The sequence below is a fragment of the Zeus faber genome (genome assembly GCF_960531495.2).
Source record: "Zeus faber genome assembly, chromosome: 1".
Classification (NCBI taxonomy): Eukaryota; Metazoa; Chordata; class Actinopteri; order Zeiformes; family Zeidae; genus Zeus; species Zeus faber.
In genome coordinates this window covers 50,273,636-50,298,307 of record NC_137193.1, presented here as the reverse complement: position 1 = coordinate 50,298,307, position 24,672 = coordinate 50,273,636, and the positions used below count along the sequence as shown (strand labels likewise).

Below are 24,672 nucleotides of genomic sequence, written 5' to 3'. Positions count from 1 at the left end.
GGGTCTAGCACACCGCTAATGATGCTTGGTGGGTCTCGCATAACGCTTGCCCCGCCTCCGGTGTCAGCCAGTGGTGGGAAGGGAGTCCGCTACCTTGCTGACCCCTGGGTCATGCCACTGTAGAATGCCTAGCTACTCGAGTTCTTCGGGTTCCAAAGCCAGCACAAGGCTAAACGTAACTAAAAGAAAGATGTTTTGAAACGTTGGAGTTTCGTAGTCCGAGTAATGAGCTTTTGTTGTAGACTATTTTCATACACGACTGTGACGGTACAGACAACACATTTAACATAAAACGCACATCGCTATCGGGAGCTGGAGTGGCCGCTGCCGACAGGGCGCCGCCATCTTGCGCATGCGTCTCTTCGCGCATGATCCCTCCCTTCGCCATCCGGATATAGGCCAGCCATTGGAGTTGCTTCCTATTGGCTGGGGTCGGCCTATCCATCACGGCGGTCACCTTCTTGGGGTCCATCCCCAGCCTCCCTCGACCAATGATGAATCCTAGGAAGGAAACGGACGGAACATGGAAGACACACTTCTCGGGCCTTGACAAACAGATGGTTCTCCAGGAGCTGCTGCAGAACCAGGCGTACATGTTTTACGTGGTCGGAGAGGGATTTGGAAAAAATTAAGATGTCCCTGAGGTAAACAAAGACAAATGATTTGAGCATGTCCCGGAGGACATCGTTAATTAGGGCCTGGAAGACTGGTGGGGCATTTGACAGACCGAAAGGCATTACCAGATACTCAAAGCTTCCGAGCGGGGTGTTGAATGCAGTCTTCTATTCGTCCCCTTCGCGGATGTGGACCAGGTGGTAAACGTTGCGGAGGTCGAGTTTGGAGAAGTGGGTGGCACCCCGGATGGGGATGAAGACTGAGTCCATCAGGGGTAAGGGGTACTTGTTCTTGACTGTGATGTCGTTGAGTCCCCTGAAGTCAATGCAGGGATGGCGGGTCTTGTCCTTCTTGGCGACGAAGAAGAACCCTACGCCCAGCAGAGACGACGAGGGGCAAATAGATCCCGGCAGCGAGAGAGTCGCAGATGTAGGTCTCCATGGACTCCTGTTCGGGCTGGGAGACGTTATACAGGCAACTGCAGGGGAGGGGAGCGCCGTGCAGGAGGTTGATTGCGCAGTCATAGTGGCGATGAGGTGGTAGGGACAGCGCGCCCTGCTTGCTGAAAACAGGGGCCAGGTCCAGATATTGTGAAGGAACCGAGGACAGGTCGGGGCTCTTGGGGACCCCTGGCGGCGCGTCCAGCGGCGGGTTAGAGGCCGAGCGGAGGCAGTGGGCGTGGCAGGCGCTCACGCTACCTGAGCGCCAGTCCATCTGAGGGTTGGGGATCCGGAGCCAGTGGTACCCCAGGACCAGGGGGTTCAGGGGGGAATGGATGAGGAAGAACCTCAAGGACTCACGGTGGTTGCTGGAGAGTAGCAGCTCGAGGGGGGCCGTCTGGTGGGTAATCCGGGTCAGAAGTGACCCGGTCACCCCCTTGACCTCGAGCTGTGTGGAGAGGGACAGGTGTCAGCCGTAGCTGGCATGCTAGTCCCAGGTCGAGGAAACTCGCATCCGCCCCGGAATCTATGAAAGCGGAGGAAGTGAGTGTTATACCCCCCGACGAGAGGGTAGCTGGGAGCAGAAGACAGGTGAGAGCGTTGGAGCTGGAGCGGCCAGAACGTAACCCTACCAAGACGTCGCCCTCCCCCGGCCGGACAAGTGGCTTGGAGGTGTCCCAGCCAGCCTCAATACAGACAGGCGGGCTCGCTCCTCGGGGGAGATCTGGGAGCAACCGAGTTGCATGGGCTCGGCATCGGAGAGAGTCGGGGGACTTCGGAGGCGCCCGAGGGTAGTGGGCGCTGGAGACCGGGGCGTGGCCGGCCAGGCGGGAGGCACGGGCTGTAGTCTACCGGCGGAAGGCACGGGCTGGAGTCTCGCCCCCTCCCTCTTGCACCAGCGCTCCCGTAGCCGGTTGTCCAGGTGGATGGCGGTCTCTACCAGTTGGTCCAGGTCCGTGGGCTCCTCCCGCCGTGCCAACTCGTCCCGCAACTCGTCGTTCAGGGCACGCTGAAACACGTCCTGCAGGGCTCCGTCATTCCAGTCGCTTTCTGTCCGGAACTCGACGACGAGGGAGGCAACACTACGGGGACCCTGGCGGAGGGAGAGGAGTGTTCTGGTGGCCTCCTTGCCGCAAACTGGGTGGTCGAAGACTCTCTGATCGTAGGAGAGACTCACAGGGCCCCCCTGACTCCAAACCGCGAAACCCCAGCCGACAGCCGTCCCTCTCTGGCAGGAGATGAGGAATGCGATGCAGGCGCCATCGGAGGCGTACGACGATGGCTGCTGCTGGAAAACCACCATGCACTGCACAAGCAGGCGCAGCAGGTGCCGAAATTGTAGGGCGCTGGAGCTGGAACGTTGGGCTCAGGGGGGACGGGGGGGGGGCGGGGGGCTGTGAGCCCTGGTGGAGGGAGGAGGAGGAGCCGGAGGAGCAGGGGGGCCCACGGGAGTTGGAGGAACCTGCAGGCTGCTGACGGCCGCCGTGATGGTCTGGAGGTGATCCGCAATGTCCCGGAGGCCCTAGTCATGTTGACCAAGCAACAGTCCTTGGTTCTGGAGTGCGCGACGGAGCCCCTCTGTGTCGGCTGGGTCCATGTTTTATGGCCAGACCGTACAGTCACGACCGGGGCTAAGAGGGACCCAAACCCATGACACAGATAGACGGGAGGCAGACAAAGGATGTTTATTAGCCCACATGGTGGGGCTGGCCGGGGGGGACCCGGTCAGGTAGGGATGGAGCAGGGCTGGGCAGGGATGATGATGACTTGTAGGAGGGGCCAGGATCCGGGTGGAGAGACGGGGAACTGGGCTGGATGGAGAGGGACGGACACCCTTGGTCGACGAGCGGAGACAAGCAGGTTAACCGGGCTGGCTTGAGAGGGACGGACAGACTGGGTCGACGAGAGGAGACAAGCAGGTAAGGGGAAGACAAAACAACGAGACATAAGCTATGGACTTGAAACAAGCGCTAGGAGATAGGAACTTGGAACTAGGAATCAAGCCAGTAACTGTACAACTCGGGTAAGCTCGTTGATGGTCTGGCAATGAGTGACTGGGAAGCTGGAGAATAAATACTGTGTGGAGGGATGCGGGTAATTGATCCCAGGTGTGTGCAGGGGGGTAGCTGCAAATGGGGCAAGAGCGGCCTCTAGTGGCGCTGGGAGGCCGTGGGCCTATTATTCTCTGGCATTACAGACATTTAACATTCAATTCAAGTTCTAAATAAATTAAAACTGTCCTTGAAGGTTGAAACAAACTGACTTAAATCAACCTGGTCAATCTTCAGTTTGAAGCTTTTTTTTTTTTTTTTTAACAGTATTATTTGATCAAGTGCCTACTCCCAAACTAATCCAATTCCCAACAGAGAATCAACAGACGTTTCAATGCTGGATACTCAACTTGAAAGGCCGCACTGCCCAGAAAATTCAGAATATTCAGTGCTAGTTTCATTTTCATACCAATTCCAACCGTTAATTTTCCACTCCAACTCAGCTCCACCTGTTTTTTTTTCCCGTACAGAAAGCCTCCTATGGAACCATCCAGCACTCTATAATTGTATTTATGCCCACCGGAAATTATAATAATTATTCAATCAATGTCAATCATTCAATATGTGCATATAATAAAAGAGGAATGTTTTGCACGATGTGTTTTTACTAAATAGGAGCACAGAAGAAACAGGTTACAATGAAATGTAGTAGTAAAGAAGAAAGAAAGAAGACCGGAAGAAATTAAACTCAAATAAGTAATGACCGCTTGGGCTTGGCCTGGAGTCAGAAGGCTCTCCAACTTGATCAAGAGAATTACCACAATGTTCTTCTGGACATGTTTATGCTGAGGGCCATTTCAGAGATGGGTGGCACAATGAGAGAGCACTTGGACGAATATAAAGCACAATACAACTGTTTGACTTGACAGCTTTAGCAGGGCTGGAGGCCCTGGGGATTTACTGCCACTAATCCTCCAACTATAAAGCAGCTGGAAGCCCTACTGACTGTGAGTCACACCAACTGAATCAAAGAGTTGGAAAAATAGGACAACTCTTTTTACTGAGTGACTCGCCAAGAACTGAATCTCGAAAAAGAAAGGAATTTTCCATCCCCAGTGTAATTTTAAGTAGCACACTTAAAACCTGACAACATCCATTACGGAATATGTGGGAGGGGAAGAAACCTGAGACAGGCCCAAGTAACATCCTTCAATTTCCACTCATATTGTTCAATTATTATGGGAACTGTGTCACACTAAAACCAAAGCATAGAACCCTTTTTTTTAATGATCAAAACATGAACCCACTAAAATAATCAAGAAAAGATCAAGAAAAAGCATTAAAAGGTTTGGATTTTTACGATAGCAGTAATTCCAAAATAACTATTATGACACTTGTCCTGTGGGAGTTGTGTTCACCCTTATTATTTTTTGGGCCACAGCTGGAATTTTTTGCTAAATATTTCATCTTTATTTCCCTTGTACTGTATTGTTAAATCCATTATATCCATCCATTAATCCATCATGATTGATTTTATCTGATTAGAACACTTTAGATTAAATGAGATGAGATTATATTGGATCATTACTTCAATCCAGTGCTCTAATTTGTCGTGATTGAGGGTTGGGTAAAGCGTTTTTTTTTTTTATGCTCAGTCAGGCCCTTCCCCTAAACTTTGTCATCGAACACGAACAGAAACTTGTTGGAGAAGCGACTGTGACGTCGACTGTCACTCTGAGTTGTATAAGTCAGTGCACGATGCAGTGCATGATGTTCATGGGCCAATGACCTCCAAGGCTTTGGACAAAAAGGGAGGAACGGCCAGGAAGAATCTCTGGCCCGGAAAGAATTAGTAAAACATCCCTTGGAAGATCCTGCAAAGATGTGGCAGGAAAACTCATGGTGTGATGAGACTAAAGTAAAACCTTTTGACACTAAACGGTGTGTCTGGTGTAAACCTAACCCTCAGACCATTGCATCTGTAAGGTATGGTGGTGGTAGCATGTATTTTGGGGAGGCTTTTCAGGAAGTGGCGATCTGGTCCAGTTTCATATGATGAATGGTGCACAATTCAGAGAGATCCTGGATTTAAAAAAAACAAACATGAGTCTTTCTGCCAGAAAGCTTAAACTGGTGGCGAAAGTTAGTTTTTTCAGTGGAACAACGACCCAAAGCAAAGCTGGAGTGGCTAAAAATGAAAAAAAAAAATAGATTTCAGATTCATTCTATGTTTTTTTTTTTTGGACAAATTGTGTACAATGCTCATGTCATCACCTGTCATTGCCTTCAGTTAAACGTCGCAGTGAGACTTCCAGCAGCTGGGATCCACTTTGAGAAGCAGATTTGAGGTGGAGAAATACAACACCCACACCCACTTTCTGGACACCTGCTGCACCTGATGGGGAAACAGTAGGAAATAGTATGAGATCATCAAGCTTTGAGCAACAATTTCCTCGAGTGTGCCATAGAGTGAGTAAAAAATGCCAGACAGAAAGACAGAAAGACAGACAGACGGACGGACGGACGGATAGATAGATAGACAGATAGAGCATTTTCCAAATATTTTAGTACTGTTTCCAAATTTTTTAAATCCTAAAAATGTGGGCTACCATCAGGGATAAAGGGGGAAAATGTGTGCTCACTGGACAAACAGGCTGAAAACTAAATTCAACACACAATACTGTATGACGCAGACCCTGAGCATTGAAGCCCTTGAGGGTTGTGGATGTTGGGCCGTGCTGCAGCAGCCTCAACAGCAAGGAATTCCCCTATGGCTCCTGAGTGTTCACAAAGAGGAACCTGAGAAGTGGTTAATCCTCTGACCTGCTGCCAGGCACTGCCACAGAATATCAATAGCTGCGACAATGCCCAGACCAGTGTTTTTCAAGCACACCAGTGGGCCGAGAGCTCGTCAGGTGTGCCGTAAAAAATTTTCAAATTCAACTTCAAAAATAAATAATGGAAATCTGCTTTTGAGTTGCAAGATAAAAATTGCGAGGCTGTTCTACTTCATCAGTTTGAGACAGAATATCCACTGATGCACAGAAATTCACTCAGAGTGACAACTATTTGTGTTGACAAATGATTAGACTGTTTTTTGAGAGTTGGTTCTTGAAGAGTAAAATTATTCATTACATTTGACAACATTTGATTCGATTGGTGTAACGCACGGTGTGTGAGGGAGGACTTCCTGAACGATGGAAAATTAATTATTTTCAGTGTGTGAATTTGAGATACACTCCTTTGCCTACTCTTTTGCCAGATTGGCCCTCGACTCCCGATTAATTTAAATATTTGGAAAATTTGGATTAATCACTTGCGTCATGCATCATTAGTTGGCCATAATAATAAGCACAGTTCTACATCTTTCTGACAGAAAAATGTCCCTACTAGAATGCTTAGGGTTTGTGGAACCAACCAGCTGTTTTACTCAGGGAATGCATGGGTAAAGGTGGTTCCTGTCCTTTACCCAACATTTTGTGGTGATTGGTGAGATTCAATTTTAGAATATATTTATGATTATTAGTTTTATTACAGCACTGTGTGTGTATGGAATCCTGTGTATTTGCTTATACCAGAATCAGAATCAGCCAATCACATTTTAATACACAAAGCATTTGTCGTGGTGGTGATGATGGGTGCATTACAGTACAGACAATTACCGTAAAAAAATCAGAGTATGAAAAACTGAAAATTTTATTTAACGGTAAAAATAGCCAAATATACAAAACTAGCCAAGCTAATATACAGGTAAATCCAAGTGAATAAAATGTATTATATTCCAAGTGAATATATGTTTGTCCATTTGAAAAAAAAATAATGGAGCTCCAAAGGGCTGCAGAGAGCAACCCCAGGAACATAAGCAACAACTTCCAACCAATACATGAAAATAACACATTCAATAAAAGTAGATTGATTTTTTTTTTTTTGACTCTCCACTCCACTCCAATCTAGTATGATTTGATGTAGTTAAGCAGCTAGGGTTATATTTCTCTCTAAATGGCCACATTTTCCAAATGTTGAGCCTGTAACTACATAAACTGTTTGGCTTTACAACCTGGATTCAAAATTTTGTGATAAATTGAAAAAAACATATTTGAAAATAAGTTTCCAGCCTGTAACAGTTCAGGGGAAAAAATGAATTTCTTTCCTCTACAAAGCATGTAAAAATATCAGGACACGTTCAAATTCATCTTTGGATTAAAAGTAAAATTTCCACCATTTAATGGTTAAAATGTTTAATGTTTAGAATTCCAACACCGCCAGCAGCAGCAAGGGTTTGACCTTCCTGCCACAGAATGTCTGGAGTAAAGCACAGGCAGCCACATAGGACAGCTCCTTTGGGTTTAGTCTTTAATTCTAGACCATAATATAGTCTAATATTCATGTCATTTTGTGATTTTTATTAACACATGCCGGGCAGTTGAACCACATTTCTTTTATACAAATTATAGGAGAATTTCTACAAGGGAATAAGGGAATTTCTACTTTTCCCTCAGCAGAATGTGACATTTTTTTTATGTTATGCAACTGTGAATCAGTAGCATTGAAGGATTATATTAGTTCTTATTCCATCCAGATGTTTTAAATGTTACCGGATTTTTCTAATAATTGATTGATATTTTTTATTATTTTATTATATTTTTGTGTTTTGTGTTTAGTTTTGCTGAAAACTATGCCGAAGGCCCATATATTTGGATGATGATTATGATGATGAAGATTATTATCTTCATCATCTCGAATGTTTTTGATAGAAATATGAATCTTGAAAAAATCAAAATACAATCCTAAATTATTTGGAATATTATTTTCTTATTTGGTTGCTTTTGTATTGTTAAAATCAGGACCTACTACAACAATTTAATGCACAATAATTATTTGATAGAGAAATAAATCCTTAACGACATACCATTACTTTATTTTTACATTGAAAATCACAGGCACAGGACCGCTGTTTGTCATAGATGCATTCTCAGAAAATTAAATTGAAAAGAAAACATTCTGAATCACATGGTAGATGTGGGTCGACGTGTTTCATCTCTGCCTCATTGTATTCTTTCCAAGAGGAAGAACTTAAATAAATACAAAAATGAAATGAAAGTAATATGACGGCCTCCTCTAATTGCTTACTTCTCCCCTACACTGCCCAGAATGAAACAGATCTTTCAGGATCTACGGGTGAATTCCATGTCTTCTATTCATGAATCTTCCATTCATGAATCTTTCATTCAATGCTCCATTGCGCATATCGAGCGTGCTCTCCATGGCCGAATAAAACTAGGAGGAACATTATTTTTTTCTGAAGGCATTATACCTTCCAGAGATGTTCTGTAATACATTCTGGCCCCTGGTCATTGTGGTATAATGAGGACACCTTACGCAGCAGGCTTCCCACAAAGCCTCGTGCACAGAGCTTCAAATTTTATATTTTGATTGAAATCACCCTTGTCCTGGATACGTGGACAGGACAACCTTCACCAGGACACACTGTATGTTCTCACAAATCCACTGTGGTGGCATTGAATGTGGACAACGGGTGGAAGAAGTGCTCCAGACCCCTTTTTTTCAGCCTTGAAAGAATTGTTCCAACTTCTAGATTATTTATAGACAGTGATCATTGTCTATAATATATATATATATATATATATATATATACACACACACACACACACACACACACCGTGTTCTAAATTATCATGCAAATGATATTTTTCTCAGATTTTCCTTAATAGTCGATGCAAATGACAGTATTATTTTCAAGTCATCAACTGTTAGGGCAGAGCTTCTCAATTATTTTCTGTTACGCCCCCCCTCGGAAGAAGTAAACATTTTGCGCCCCCCCAACTCTCTGCCGCGACTGTAAATAGTATAATTTGTCTATAAAATTGTTATAAGTTCACCTCTGCATAACATTGAATCCTTATTAACATTAAAGAAAACAAAAAAAGAAATATGGATCAACTTACAACAAAGAATAACTTTATTAACATTGTTTTTTAGTCTGTAACAGAAAAGACTTAAAGTGCATCAATTTCCCTGAAACATTCATGTATTTCTGGGCCCACTGCAACTGTTTCTGCTTGTGAGCAATGGTAAAGGGTGGCCGAATAGTAGGTTTATGCACAACTGCAAGCATCTGGAGGATCTTACACCTTGAGGTTCGTGGGATTCCAGAGGCACCAGCAGCTTCAAATACCTGTTTGCTTCTTAGTAACAGCATTTTAGCAGCTGCTCTCTTAATCCCATGAATTTGTCCGGCAGAAACCTTCCTCATTATGCCTTTATCTGCACAAACCCGTCTGTGCTCTGAATCAGCCACAAATCTCTTCACAGTACAATGATCACGCTTAAGTTTTTGTGAAACATCTAATGTTTTCATACCTTGTCCAAGGCATTGCACTATTTGACGCTTTTCGGCCGCAGAGAGATCCTTTTTCTTTCCCATATTGCTTGAAACCTGTGGCCTTCTTCCGTTAATTGGGCTCACCCAGCAAACTAATTATCACAGGTGTCTGAGATTGATTTCAGAGATCCAAAGAGCCCTGAGGCACAATACCATCCATGAGTTTAATTGAAAAACAAAAGGTTTAATGTTAATGACACTTAAATCCAATTTGCACAATCGTTTGGAACGCGCACACACACACACACACACACACATATATATATATATATATATATATATATATATATATATATATATATATATATATATATATATATATATAAAATGCATTAGATCAATCATTTTTAATAAGGACAATGGCCTCTACCTCCAGAAGGGGGTTTTAAAACATTTGTCTCCGTTTCTCCAGGAACCCCCCAGAGTTTATGTAAAGAGAAATGTTTTTTTCCCTACATTGTCAATTCTAACATGAAAGAATCAGAGCACATTTGGCCCTGTTTACCTTCTTTGGAGATGAAGAAACTCAACAGAGGAGACTAGAGGTGCATTGTTGTGCAATCCCCGTCCGTCAGGTCAAGTTTGCAAGTACCTGTGAATTTCACTGTCTGGGGGTAGCACCCAAGGAAACAGTTGGGGGGTGCAGACTTGTAAGGGACCTCTGACCCAAGCCACACCCTCTGTTGTTGTATAAAACCCTCTCTGTCCACTCCATTAAAATGCTCTATTGCCTTTCCTGTATTTTGTGTGTGCACTATAAAACAAGCGTTAACGTGTCCAGATTATTTAACGAGAATTGATATGTACAGGTATAGCGATTACGGGAGATTTAAAAGTAATAAGTTATATATCTAGCAGTGAAGAGAAACAGGTGGGTTCTCTGTGTGAGGAAGGTGTTTCATTTTCAATTTGACCTTCTGGATCTTTTCTTAGAAATCTGGCACCTGACAAGTGTGTCAGGGGTGTGATAATTCACAACAGGCACCCGGGAAGGAAATAACAAATAATTGGTTCTTGGAAGTACATTTCCAGATGGGTTTTTTGCTCTCACACTCCACAAATGTATTGTATTGCTACCACCAAGCATGTTCAGAAGGGTATAATATAATCAGGTTGAGTTCTATTAGGCCGATTAACGTCGTAACTTGGGGTCCCGAGAGAGCGAGCACATCACCAGAGGTCATGGTGATAAGGGAGGTGAAATGTGACCTTTGACCTATGTAGGGGAACCAAATGGTAAATGTCGTTTTTGTGCCAGTATAAAAGACCCACGCAAGTTGCATTCGACAGGGAATCCTTCCGGCTTGGTTCTCTCCTGGACTTCCTAGGCAAAGTCTAGTCTGATGCTGTGCTTTTGTAATAAATCTATTGTTTTACTCAAGTCAGTGTCAGCGGCCACTCCTTCTTCATCAACACATAAAATTCATCAAGAAACTACAGGATGTTCTAAAAGGCTTTTAGATTTCTTATTTTCCTGATTTGTTCTTAAGAGGTTTATTTGTCACATATATGCAGTGAAATGTCAATGCAACAAACCCGGTGATTATGCACAATATTTTGAGACTGAATGCAATAGCTACCTAATTTCTACTTGAATAACTAACTGAAACTAACTGATTCCTAAAATGTAATGCAGTAAGTAAAAATAATTATATATAAAAAAAAAATTGAAAGTAATTCAGAGTGGGGGTACAAAATAGAAATAAAGGGAATAGACTCATGTATATGAGAAAGGCTATTATGTATATACAGATATGTGCATTACAGTGGCATGTGAATAAAGTGAGGTAGTGTATGCGGAGATATACAGTACGGTAAACAACAGTACGGCGCAGCAATACAGAAACACTGAACAGAACAGCAATACAGCGCAGTATGCAGTTACCCAGAACAGTGATACAGTATGCAGTACAGTATGCTACATACAGTACAGTAAGGCAGTAGGATTCCCCGATCCACAGCAGCTGGAACAGTCCGTTGTTGGGGTGGTGAGGATCCTTCATGATCCTGTGGGCTCTGCTACTACACCTCCTAGTGTATAAGTCCTGCAGGGAGGGGAGGGTATTTCCAGTGGTACGTTCAGCTGAATGCACCACCCTCTGCAGGGCCCGCCTGTCCTGAGCAGTACAGTTCCCAAACCAGGCAACTATGTTGCCTGTCAGGATGCTCTCCACTGCTCCAGAGTAGAAGGACGTGAGGATCCTCACGAGACCCACAATTTCTTCAGCTGCCTGAGGTGGTAAAGATGCTGCCTCGCCTTTCTCACCAGAGTGTCTGTTTGTAAAGTCCATGTTAAATCCTCTGTGATGTGGACTTCCAGGTAATTGAAGCTGCTCACCCTGTCGACAGAAGTCCCATAAACACCAGCCGCGCATGCGTCCTCAGTTATAATCCTCTCTTAAAGTCCACAGTCAGCTCCTTAGTGTTGCTGACGTTCAGGTGGAGGCTGTTGTCCTGGCACCAGAGTGACAGGTCAGCCACCTCCTCACGGTAGGCCTTGTCATCGCCGTCATCAATCAGGCCCACCACGACGGTGTCGTCAGCAAACTTGATGATGACGTTGGAGCTGGACCTTGTCACAGAGTCATGTGTGTACAGGGAGTACAGTAGGGGGCTGAGGACGCAGCCCTGGGGGGATCCTGTGTTCAGAGTGAGGGAGCTGGTTGTGTGCCTCCACACCCTAACCACCTGGGGGGCAGGCTGTGAGGAAGTCCAGGATTCAGGCACACAATGGAATGTTCAGTCCTAGCTCCAGCAGCTTGACAGCCAGTCTGGTAGGGACTATGGAATTGAAAGCTGAACTATAATCGATGAACAGCGGTCTCACATAGGCCCCCTTCCGGGCATCAATGTGCGCGTGCTGTGCAGTACCTGGGAGACTGCATCATCCGTGGATCTGTTCTGCCAGTGCGCAAACTGCAGCGGGTCGCATTTTGCTAAGTGGTTCAAGTAATTCCACAGCTCATTTCTGTCTCACTTTTTCCTTTACTTAAGGCTAAAAAGCATATGATTCTGCCCTTTTCTACTGAGAGCAACTGAGGAAAGTAATGGCCGAGGACATTCAAGTCATTTAAAAGTCACTCAATTAGGAAACAACTTTCTTAATAGAGTGTCTATTTGACAAAATAAATTACAGGCTCCATTATCTTTGTTAATCACAGAGAGAGGAAATGGGTTAATAGCTTGTCATGAGAGGGTCAATTCTCTAGATGTAAGCACTACAGTTACAATGTACTAAAATATATTGAGATATTCATCAACCGTGTGCTCATAAAGGTCATTAGATAATAAGGTACATAAGCAAAATCATAGGTGTAGATTTGCGGGGGGATAAGTCCCCTTCAGTATTTAGAACATGTGCATTTGCCCCCCCTCCAATGTCAAATGAAAGTAGCAGCCTCTGATAGGGGCAGGTCTTTTTTTCTTCAGCACTGAATATGAATATGAATTATGAGCTCTTGCAACCATTGAATCTTTTGTGGCAAACGACTGCCATGGCTTGTGTGTATATTTGAACTTTGGAGCCTAAGATTTTTGTTTTCCAAAATTATTAAGAGGCTAATTCTGTAATAGATTTGATTAATGTTTGAATCGGTTTTGGACAAAATGTGCTGTATTGTTTTCAGCCAGTTTCAATAACATAGATTAAATGTACATGGTTCCTAAAAATCAACCCCAAACACATCCATGTGATATGTTTTGAATGTGCAGAAAGCTTTGAACATGAGCAGAGATCTTTCCGAAGCACATGCGCTATTAAAGTAGAGGGGTTATAAATGAATGAAGTTACACAATCTCAGCCTGTCAGGGCCAAGTTAAGACTTGGTTGGTTAAAAAGGGCTTTCAGCTTTATTCAGTGGAACTGTCTGGATACGGCTTAAGCCACTGGGAAAAACAAACTCTCCCATCCTTCCTGACGTGTATTGTGATGCAAAACCTAAATGCAGTTCAGTCTACGGCCACCATAAGGAGGATCTGGGCATTGGATGTGGATATGTAATCGGTGTGACGCAAACTTTAAAACATAAGACACTTCAACAATGTCCAGTGTTCAAACCGGCATCTAAAGCTTAAGAAATACCGTTTCCCGGGTTCTCTGAAGCACAGCACACTTTACTCCCCATGCTAGGTTCCAGGACCAGGACACAACGCTCTGTCATCTCCTGGTCAGCTGGCCTGGTCAACCCCCCCGCATAATCAGCAGGGGGGCGCGGTTCGGGTGGACCCTGGTCTGGTGGAGTGTTGTTGGATTGCACCAGATCGGATTGTACTGTTAGGGATGGGGTCAAGTGAACCCAGATGCAGGACACACACGGTTTTGGGAGTATGTACATGGGTTTAATGTGTAGACTGAAAGGGAATCAGGAAAAGGCTACAGAAGGGGATCAGGAGAGAAATTGGCCAACTCTCTACAATAAACTGGTGTTTATAAACCCCCGTCTTCTGTGTCTCTGTGAATGTGAGAATTCTTCCCCAAACAATAACAACAGGGGCTGGACCCTTTATAAATATAGCTGCAGGCAGCAATAAAAGCGATCCAGTTTATTCTTTGGAGGTACGTGTTATAATTTTTTTTTTTTGTCAAATGCATCAAAATTGACTGAACTTGCAAACATCATGTAATTATGTTCGTGTAATTCCACGAAGCAAACTTTCATGAGATTACATATGAAGCATTCCGATTTCACCCAGACATCAACTACTGATTTTAATTTCTTAAGTGACATAATTTGTGTCATATGAGATAGGTCAGTTCTAAATAGCTGAGCTAACATTCCTAATGTTGTTTGAAAGTTGTCAAGCGGAGTAATTTGGACAAGAAATGACAAGGCAAGTCATATGGAACAATAACAAACAACTTTTGTAATTTAAACAATAACAACAAATACAATTCATTTTAGAAATAATTATATATGTTAGTTGTAATTACTACTTTATTGTATTTTTTCTGTCAATAATGTACAATTGGAAAATTCAGTTTAGTAGATTACTTGTCTGTATTGTTATGCAGACAACATTTATGTAACTTTAACATTAATTTGTCATTGGAATTATTATGGAAGAATTTGTCAATACTAGAAGAACAAGAAGACCAACAATGTTTTTTTGCCACACAGCACACCACACTACAACACATGCACGCACACACGTACATGCTCTGGATGGTGGCCGGTGAAATGAGGCCTCTGCGTTTAACCCATCCTGGCTTGTCCTTCCTCCCGGGGCACAGCCAGGAGCAGTGGGCACCATTCGTGGACGCGAATGCGAAAAAAAAAAACACGAACACTTAGTGTTTTTTTATTAAACTTTGTTAACTTTAAGTGTAGAAAAAATTGTAATACATGACGTTAATTAAAAAATATATTTAATTTTTTACTTTAAACTAAATCTTGTCATTGTTATAACCTCGTTGTATTGAAGTTCATCTGGAAACACGGTAGGTGAAGTTGGGTTTTGTGTGTGTCAATAATCACGTATTTACGTAGGTTTAACGTAATGACGAGATTTTTGATGGTAGTCAAACTTACGTAATTTTGGTGGTGACTTTATCCTTGGATTACATTTTCAATAAATTATGTTTCCATGAAATATGAAAAACATTGTGGTATTTCTGTGAGTAACAACCATTGCACAGCTTAAATTTTTCCAACGGGTGGATGGATCTTGAACGCATCAATAGGTTTCACATTTCAGTGGATTCAACATGACGTGGTCATGAGTTTTTGTGAACACCTGGTTTTGGAATTTCTCATTAATCAGACATAATGGGGACCAAAGAGATAAAATATCAATCGAACAGATCGAACATGTAAACGCATAGTTTGTAATTTCAAACTGAGCGAAAGAGTCTACACCGCACACTGGACACAGTGCAATGTACAGTTTGAATCGGAACCTCTACATTTATAGTATGATGACGTTGTAAAGTGTCTACTGAAAATCTCATCTCATTCATTTTGTTTACAAATAGTCACGTGTCAGTAAAGCCTGACTAGCTGAATATTTGGGGTCAAAGTTGTTCGGTTTTTAACTAATATCTGCTCCATATGTGGATCAGTTTGGATGAAATTTCAACCATGAGATGTTTGTGAAATACCGGTTAAAACAAGACTTAAACTGTGCCATTCTTCCGTTTCAAATAGTTTTGCGAAGTTTTTTGAAATTCTGAGAATTTTGAAATTCTGCGCATCGGACACCTAATAATATTGCTTTTCACCGTAGGCAGCAATACAAGGGTTCCTGTTTAGTAGCACTAGGTACATATGTGACCCACTGCAGCAAAACCTGCACTGTCGCGCATTTCTAAAATCGCCAGGAGCAGCCAAAAAAGTTGAAAAAAAGCGGAAGCTCTAAATCATATAGCGGACCTTAATCTGACCAGCGCGATAGATCCAAGTCAATGTAAGTGGCGTACTGGACTTAATTTTCCACAATGATAGTTAGTTCTCCTAAATTTGATGCTGAATCTGATACTGGAATTATCCCAGACTTGGAGAACATTTCAAACAACTGATTTCAACCTGAATGTGACGACTAAACTGAATAATTTTAAGAACCACTGAAGGAGACCAACAATATGCCTGATGTACAGAGACTCATATTATTGATAGACTCCACCTTTGTTCACTTTTAAACTCCTAAATAATCCCACTTATATAAAACATGTATATTCTTACTGTTAAATAAAAGCTTTTTTTTTTACAACAAAATATGTTATATGTCAATAACACTGTTCAGCAGGGTGTCAAGTGGCCATGTGACAAATGTGACCCACCGCATACTTAAGGGTCATTTGGCGGCTTTCGCAAAAAAAAACATTTTTTTCACATCATTTGAAAGTGGAGAATCAGAGCTTCCAAACAAGGTGTCACTTGTGCAAATCAAGCAAATATTTTTAAAGCTATGATTTGTTAATGACAAGGGTGTGGCAAACTGTGATTCTGAGATTATCACCTCCAAAGTTTCGCCCAGACTTTCTTCATTCAGCCAGCTCCCAGAATGCAAATGGAGGTTGGCGGACAAACAAAGCCTTATGGTAAATTAACATACTGCTGAATGGGCCAATCACGAAGAGATTCAACAATACACAACTAATTTTCTTTTTAAAACAGCTTTAATTTAACAGTAAGAATATACATGTTTTAGAAAAGTGGAATTATTTTGGAGTTTTAAAGTACGGAGAACACAACAAAATGTAGAGTCTATAAATAATATGAGTCTCAGAAAATCCGAAATCTGAAAATCTGTCACCAAACTCATTGGACTTCATCACGTCATCAACTTCTTCCATTGTAACAACAGGGGGCGTATCGTCAGTCTCCTCCGATAGTTCTTGAAAATATTCAGTTTCATCGTCACATTCAGGTTGAAATCCGCTGTTTGAAATTTTCTCCATGTCCGGAGTAATATCAGATTCAGCAGCGCTGTCGATCTCTGTGTCGCTGTCGGAGAACTGACTCTCATCACAGAAAATGTAGTCCAGAACTAGCTCCTTACACTGACTTGGATCTATCGCACTGGTCAGATTAAGGTCAGAGATATGATTCAGAGCTTCCGCCACCCGCTTCGCGTCATCCAGAATGATACGGAGAAGAAAGTTTTCACAGACAAGTGATACCAAAACACCCTTGTGCTGAGCTTTAACCGTCTGTTTACAGATGTGACGCGTTTCTTCTTCTTCTTCTTCTACGCTGTTTCACAACAGTGGCTCCATGTGTGTAAAGTAGTACAATTTAAAGGTTGAATTCTATTAAAACGGTTTTACATTATGACTTCACATAACATGGAATATGCATGAATGATTGCCATTGCATCTAGGACAGAGTTAGTCTGCAAGTGAAGTTCAAGTTCTCAACCTGCAATGCAACTCTTTATTAAGAACCGCTGCAATAACTGTCCTGTGGATGACCTGTAGAATGACAAGAGCAAAGTTTTTGGTTATGGAGAGCCACCACACTGAACACATGAACACTGGATGACAACATGTATTGAAAAACAGTGAATAAGGTCCAGGAAAACTGGAACTACAACTGGTCACGTGGCCTCTTCCTGTCATAATTATGGCAGTAAATGAGGGAGGAAAGGAGAGGAATGCAACCAGGAGGGTGCTGGGGTGCACTTGAAGCAGGTGTGACGGTGTGTGTGTGTGTGTGTGTGTTTGTGTGTGTGTGTGTGTGTGTGTGTGTTTGTGTGTGTGTGTGTGTGTGTGTGTGTGTGTGTGTGTGTGTGTGTGTGTGTGTGTGTGTGTGTGTGTGTGTGTGTGTGTGTGTGTGTGTGTGTGTGTGTGTGTGTGTGTGATGTCCACCGGTGAGTATACATGACTTATCCCAATTGGCATTGGTGTAGAAGGTCGGTAATATGTCGCAGCGCCTCCAAGCAGCAGAAGGAGCCCTGAAGCCCCCCCGAACTCCGCAGCCCTGTGGACACCCTACGGTTGCAGGAAAGCCCCGAGGACCCTGCCCTGTGGCCACAGGAGACCCGCGGCCCCCAGAGAAGCCAGAGGGCCATGGAGCAACCCCCACCCCAGCCTCGAGGAGCATGACCCAGTCCTAGGGAGCACGAGGAGACCCCGCACCCCAGGGGTGCACACATACAACCAACTTCTGGGTGCAGGCACAAGACACAGCCGCTGGCGCAGAACCCGGGCCACAGGCACAAGGCAAGGACCACGGGCCTGGATCCCGGCCCCACGGCGACAGACCGACACCCTGCCCGAGCCGCCCGCCCATGGGGGAGCCGCCCCACTGCAGCTGGCCAGACGCCCCACCCGGCGTGAGTGCCAAGTGCCCATACACATACACGTAACAGCGTGTGCCCAGCGCGGGGCACCGCAATGTTACACCCCCCCCCCCCCGATGCCGGCAGGCCGGCAGGTATACAGGCCCTCCGCCACTCCCAGCACCCGGGGCGCCCGCCGCAGAGAAGCCACGCCGCAGAAGCAAAAGGCCAACAGCTTCCCCCAACACCCCAACCCACACCCACAATGGCAAGCAGTCCCCCCAGGGGCCCCGGAGCACATCCCAAGCCACCAGGTGCAAGCCATCAGGACTCCAGCCAGGCTGGGAGGGGGTGCCCACCCGACCGCCCCCCGGCCAACCACGCCCCCACACCGACCCGCCAGCGACCAGCCACCCCGGAAAAAAACCCCAGTGATCAATGTGTGCTGTTGGTAATTGCCGTTAAAATTGTGGGGCTGGGGGTGGGAGTCCTTCAGGCATGTCGAACCACTATGCAGAAATGCACAAAACTTTTTTACGTTTTTGTGAAAATACTTTACTTACTTGGACAATACCTACGGGATGGACCCCTAATAATATAATACAACAATAATATTGCCGTCATGATAATATTGCTCTGTCTCATAAGGGGTTAAAAGTTCACAATTTGGGCTGAGGAGAAAGCCATGAGCAGTTAGGTTGGGATTCAACAAGAATCAAATTACAATCCATCTGAGACTGCTGATGAAAAGTTGATTTTGGACACTACTGTAAAATGCAGACTTTCTGAGTTGAGGAATTATATCTGGAAACTGAAGTGTGATCCATGCAGCAAACAAAAAAAAGCAGAGATTTGTTCTTTAATTAATCTCAGAAGTTTAAGCCTCAACAAAAAAGAAAAAAATATTAATAAAGGCAAAATAAATAGGTATATTATTGTGGTGTGGGGATAGTGTGGTTTGAGCAGCCACACCTGTCCTGGGTCTAGGAAATTGGCAGCTCAGTGGCTGCATACCTGTTGCTCGTTGGTTGGTCTAACAAGCAACAGGTAAAAGTGCCATCCCCAAACACACACTCAGAAGAGGAGCGCTTGTTATGACACATGTCCATCTGCTCCTGGCCTAATTCCACCAAGCCCACTCTCTACAATAAACTGTTTTAAACCCCGTCCTGTGTCTCTGTGCAGGAGGTCCCTAACAATGCCACTTGGATGGCGTGTGGTAGGTGAAACTGCCACACTGGCACCTGAACAGGGACTCTCCAGCACGGGAATGGACAGCAACAGCCCTCTCCCGATTGGTAGCAGCGGCATCCAGGGTGTCCAGCAGAGGACCGGGCGAGGAGCAGCCGCAGCAACCACCACAGGTAACTGCTGGTGGCGAGCTACTCTGCCTAGCAGCCAACACTGGGACCATGTAGCAAGTGAGGCCACCCCTCCAAGGAGGCATCGTAACAGCAAAGGCCGGCAACGCCTTCACCGGCCAGCATAGCGACCTGAGGCCCCCATGCTCCAGAAGGGAGGAGGGGGCAGTCTATCATCACCCTCGGGGAAGGAAGCCGATGGACTGTGCAGTTCCGGGGAACCAGGTCACCTGGAAGGGGACCAGTTCATATTATTTTGACATTTGTTGGTTTACGGTATGGGAACCCTGTTTCAGAGTCCAATGATTTATTAATTTTAGGTATAGTAACCCTGTCAGAGTCTGTATTTTTAGGTATAGTACCCCTGTGTCAGATTCTGTATTTTAGGCTTTCTTTTTCTTTTTAGTTCTCTGCTTGGTGGGGTGGTTGGGGAAGGGATTGGCTTCGGCCAGGTATTCTCCCTTCCGCAGTTTGGTGTTGATTGTATGTAGTGTGGGATGGTGTGGTTTGACCTGACGTGGGTCTACAGTGGGTCATTGGGGACCCAGGATCATAGTGGCTGCATACCTGTTGCTTATTGGTTGGTCTAACGAGCAAAAGGTAAAACCCCCATACCCACACACACACTCAGAAGAGGAGCCCTTGTCATGATGTGACCATCTGCTCCTGGCCCTATTCCACATAGCTCACTCTCTAAAATACACTGTGTCTGAAATCCATCGTCCATGTCTCTGTTGCTGGAAGGCCCTGATAACACCACTTGTGGGCCGTATGGTAGGCGAACCTGCCACAATTATGAAATGTGTATTTTATTGTACAAGGCAATTTAAATACATTGCTACACAGGGATTTCAAATTGCACTTTCTCCTAGGATGGAATTTCATTAAAAATATACTACAAAATAATAATAAATATGTGTTTCTTTGGAGACAGTTTACAAAAAAAACAACGTTTGAGAAGCAGCAGCTGTATCTGCCTGATCTTGTCCTCAGTAGAAATAGCATCCAAAGACGGCCACCACGCAGAACAAGCTGTCCTACAGGGAAGGGTAAAAAAAAGCTAAAAAAGCTAATTTATGATCAGAATGAATGCACTTTGAGGAACAGTTCTTACATTCGCAAACAGTCCTTCAGTGTAATTATCTGTGTCGGCGTCCCAGAAACACCTTGAAGCCATCCTGGAGAAATACAGAAAAATTAAAAAAAAGAAAATTAAATGCTTATTGCTAGTTTTAAGATAGTATATTACAAGGGTTTTTTCCCCCTCCCTATAAATAGGGAGGGAAGGAAAAAAAAGGGTGTAATAGGGGACTTCCTTGACTTCCGAGCAATTGCGGTGATGCAATTTGCAGAGCATTTGAAGTGACATACGTTTTCAGCACAATGCGTTTTGGTCGGCGTGGAAGTTAAAGCAGACGCCACTGATTGCTTGGCTTTCGTCAAGGAAAAGCTGCCAGAAAAAATACTTTCACAAATTCGTCTTACATAAAAACGGTCATTTTAGCACTCTATTGAATTAATATAATCACTAGGGAGATTATAGAATGTATTTAATCTTTGCAATGGCCAAAGAAACCACATTTCCATTACAATACAGGCCAAACAACTCCATGAATTGAGCATCAATTTGCAGCCACTATCTGCGCCGTCTGAGCGTCCGATTCACAAAAGATACTGCGCTCATATGACAGCACAAACACGGCCATAAAGTTGTGCTGCTGAGTCCAATTTGCCCTTGTTTTTGCAGCTTCTGATTGCAATTGTCCATGTGGCAAAGTAAATAAGGGCAATTGTCCGGCACTCCGTCATTCATGCTCAACAGTCGCTCAAATATATTCCTTCTTTATTGCTGAGAACAGGGAATCACAGCCACTATTAAAAATAGGACATGTTTTAAAATGCATAGTTGCTTACTTGACTCCCTGACCTCGTTGCTCTCCGATCACCACTTGCGTCACAAGCTTATATCGTACAAACCCCACTTCTGCTGATGAAAAGAGATGTCATCATTTCATACCTTCAAAGATTGATGGTGTAATACGTCTGTGTATGTTTGTGTATGTATGTGTGTGTGTTAGGGGTGAAACAATATATTGTGGCAGGGAACTCGTAAGCATGACAAAATTAATGGTGGACCTGAAATTTGGATCGTGATATCAACTTAAAGGTACTCAGATTTCATTTAATTCAGATTTAATTTCAGTTCAAATACTTTAACCAGAGGGCAGAACTATGATTAACACAATAAATTAATACAAAGGAGCCTGACTAGTACGACATGAAAATCGACAGAGTGAGATCGGAATAGATAAAACAAAAAGTAAAGCTCCAGTCATCGCTCCAATGCTGGGGAATTAGCCAGGGGTAAAAAAAACAAAAGAAACTCAAACTCATCTGCTTTTAATAGCTGATCTATTTCATAAAATAGATTGTATTATTTGCACTTGAAATGATATCAAGAAAAACAAATAGAAGAAACTATAGTTGTTAAACATGAACATTTACCTTTATATATGCAATTTATATATGTGTATATAAATGGATGCTATAATAAATGGATGCTGCTATATTCACCATCGATAAATCTGTTATTTTTTTTAAAAATGAAACACAATTTAACGAGTTAACACTAGTTAACACTTTTTAAAGGTTTTTTTTGTAGATGTTTTTCTTTCAGTGAAAATGGCGAAGAAAGAGGCTGTTGTACTCTAATTCTGGTCTGGCTTTATTCTTACAGATGTTCTTTCTTTCTGGTAAAGCAGCGAGCTGGGAGAACAGAGTGGACACCAGGAAGGCCGGTAGTGATGGCGAAATGATGCTTTCTGAATCTTTGAACCTTTTTAACCATTTCATTGAAAATTGATTTGCTGTTCGAAGCTTCATTCACAGCACTCGTGGGGGACAACTTCTGGTACAATTAATGTACTGCAACAAACCTGATGACTACAGAGTATATATGGTTCAACGCACCCATATATTTGTGGCACGTATAGTGTAGTGAGTAAGGTTTTGCCCTCCCATACAGTAGACCCTGGTCGATCCTCTGTTTGTAAAGTACTTATACTTGTGTTTTTCAATACGTTTGAAACTTTATAATAAAATCTTGAGTGTGAGACAGAATTTTTTTTTTCACAGTTAATGCAAGTACAGAAGAATAAAACCACTAAGGATTTAAGCAGATATTGAAAGTGCTTAGGGGCTGTTATTTGATCATTGGGCAGAGGTAATTCAGTGATTCGGGATGTGTTAAAATGAGTGTGAAACATATTACACTATCACTATTAAAGCCCCATTACTGTAGACCCGCCACAGTTTTAAAAACCTGTCAAAACTGTTACACTGTGAATCAAAGCAGTTGTTTGATCCACTGAGGGAATGAAGCAGTAGTTGCTTCTCACGTCATTATTCATGTGATCATTTCCCTAACAAAGCAAGCCCTGAAGCAGTAGTTCAGTTGGAATCACTAGGCGAGTTCGACACACGCATCGGAGGTTTGATGTCAGATCATTATCTCCAGAGGCAGGTTTCATCAGTGTTCCAAAGATTTATTGTCAGCATACAGTATTTATGCGGTAACCAGAATGGATAATAGATGTCTTTAATAATGCTTACACAAACATGTCTGGTAGACGGAAATCATCATTCAGTTATTGTTCATCTGAGTACATTTATAGAATATCATAACAGACAGAAAAACAGAAAAGAAAGAGTGTTGTGTGATGCGTTTTCAGATTCTGTGTAAAACCAGCTTGACACAACTATGTGTGTGAGTGTGTTTTTTAGGGGGCAAGGGTCATTAGAAGAAATAATGGGAGGAATTATTGGGAGAAAAGGCAACTGGGAGGAGGGGGACTCACCCTTTAACTTGTCGTTGATGCTCTCTGCCAGAGAGCGGGTCAGACCAGGGATCTGCTCCGGGTTGTACTGCTGCTCAGACAGTTGCAAGTTCAGGATTTTGCGAATACACTCCTTCACCAGCGCTGGCTTGAACCTTTTGATGTCAATTCAATGTTCATGTCATGTTACACCAATGATACACCAAGCAACCCCTATTAGTATATCATCACCAGTATAATTAAGTAAACCATTACGCCTGTAACATCTGACTTGATCTTTTAATAGGAAATGTTGTGTATTTTGAAGTTATCCAAATAAAACCATGTCAGTTTTTGGCAGTGAACATCTTAGAGGCAGCAACAGTGTAAAGTGAAGAACAGAAAAACATGAAATAGAACATAAATTATAAATTCAATTATTATTAAAATGATATATTAACACACACACACTTGTTCTGATAAGTTGGTCGTATAAGGTATGTGTTTCCCCCGGCGTCTGTACTGTCCATGCTGACGAAACAGGGACGGCGAAGTAAGGTGTTCCCGCTTCCGAAGTAAGAGCGTTTGAAGGGATATCAAAATAAGAGTGTGCAGGCTCTTGTGTCTATGAACCTTCTTTGGCGTAGGCTCACATCTTTATAGGGGGCGAGTTGTGACATCACAGAGACAATGTTTCCATGACGACTTTGTTTGTTTTCCCATAGTTTGTTAAATTTATTTTTGTTTATCTTCCTTAATTTGTTCAAAAAAAGTGTAATATTGTGAAAAACTTTTTTTGAGTCAATTACTTCTATATAGTACTGTACCTCCATATGATTCCCAATGCGGCTTGAAAACTATGGTATGAGAAGTGATGCAAACTTGTACTTTAGCGTACCCACCCACCACCACAAATACACATTGTCAGCTGTACAAGGGCTCCTCCTTGTTGACTATGTACACAGGTATGTACACTATATGTGTAATTATATTTTAATTTAGTTTTACATGCACTGGCATATGTTATTAAAAGTATCCTTGGGATGTATGACCACTCAGAATGGGTCATTGCATTGATAAAATAATAATAAGATACAGCTGCAGGCAGCAATTCATGGGGTCCCGTTTAGACATGTTATGTACATAATGCAGGTTTTCTGCAGATGTATACAGATGGTACTAAGAAACCTGAGACAGGAGTGGCAGGGTTTGGGTTGGCAATACCTGCAAAATGAATTGGAATCACCTGAAGAACATCCAGTAATTTAGGGGTTAACACAGTGGAGTTGTTGGAATTGTTGGTTGCATTACGATGGGTGGAAAAAACTA

General features: G+C 43.2%; 1 protein-coding gene across 1 annotated transcript; it reads right to left on the bottom strand.

The window, feature by feature from the left end:
* Positions 1-20,517: 20,517 nt before the first annotated feature.
* On the bottom strand, positions 20,518-23,873 carry dynlt2b (dynein light chain Tctex-type 2B; the record flags this gene model as incomplete). Its single annotated transcript, XM_079997195.1, has 5 exons — positions 20,518-20,565; positions 20,643-20,706; positions 21,443-21,515; positions 23,386-23,519; positions 23,815-23,873. The coding sequence occupies 5 exons, from the start codon at positions 23,871-23,873 to the stop codon at positions 20,518-20,520; spliced, it is 378 nt and encodes a 125-aa protein (XP_079853321.1).
* Between the last annotated feature and the right edge of the window lie 799 nt (positions 23,874-24,672).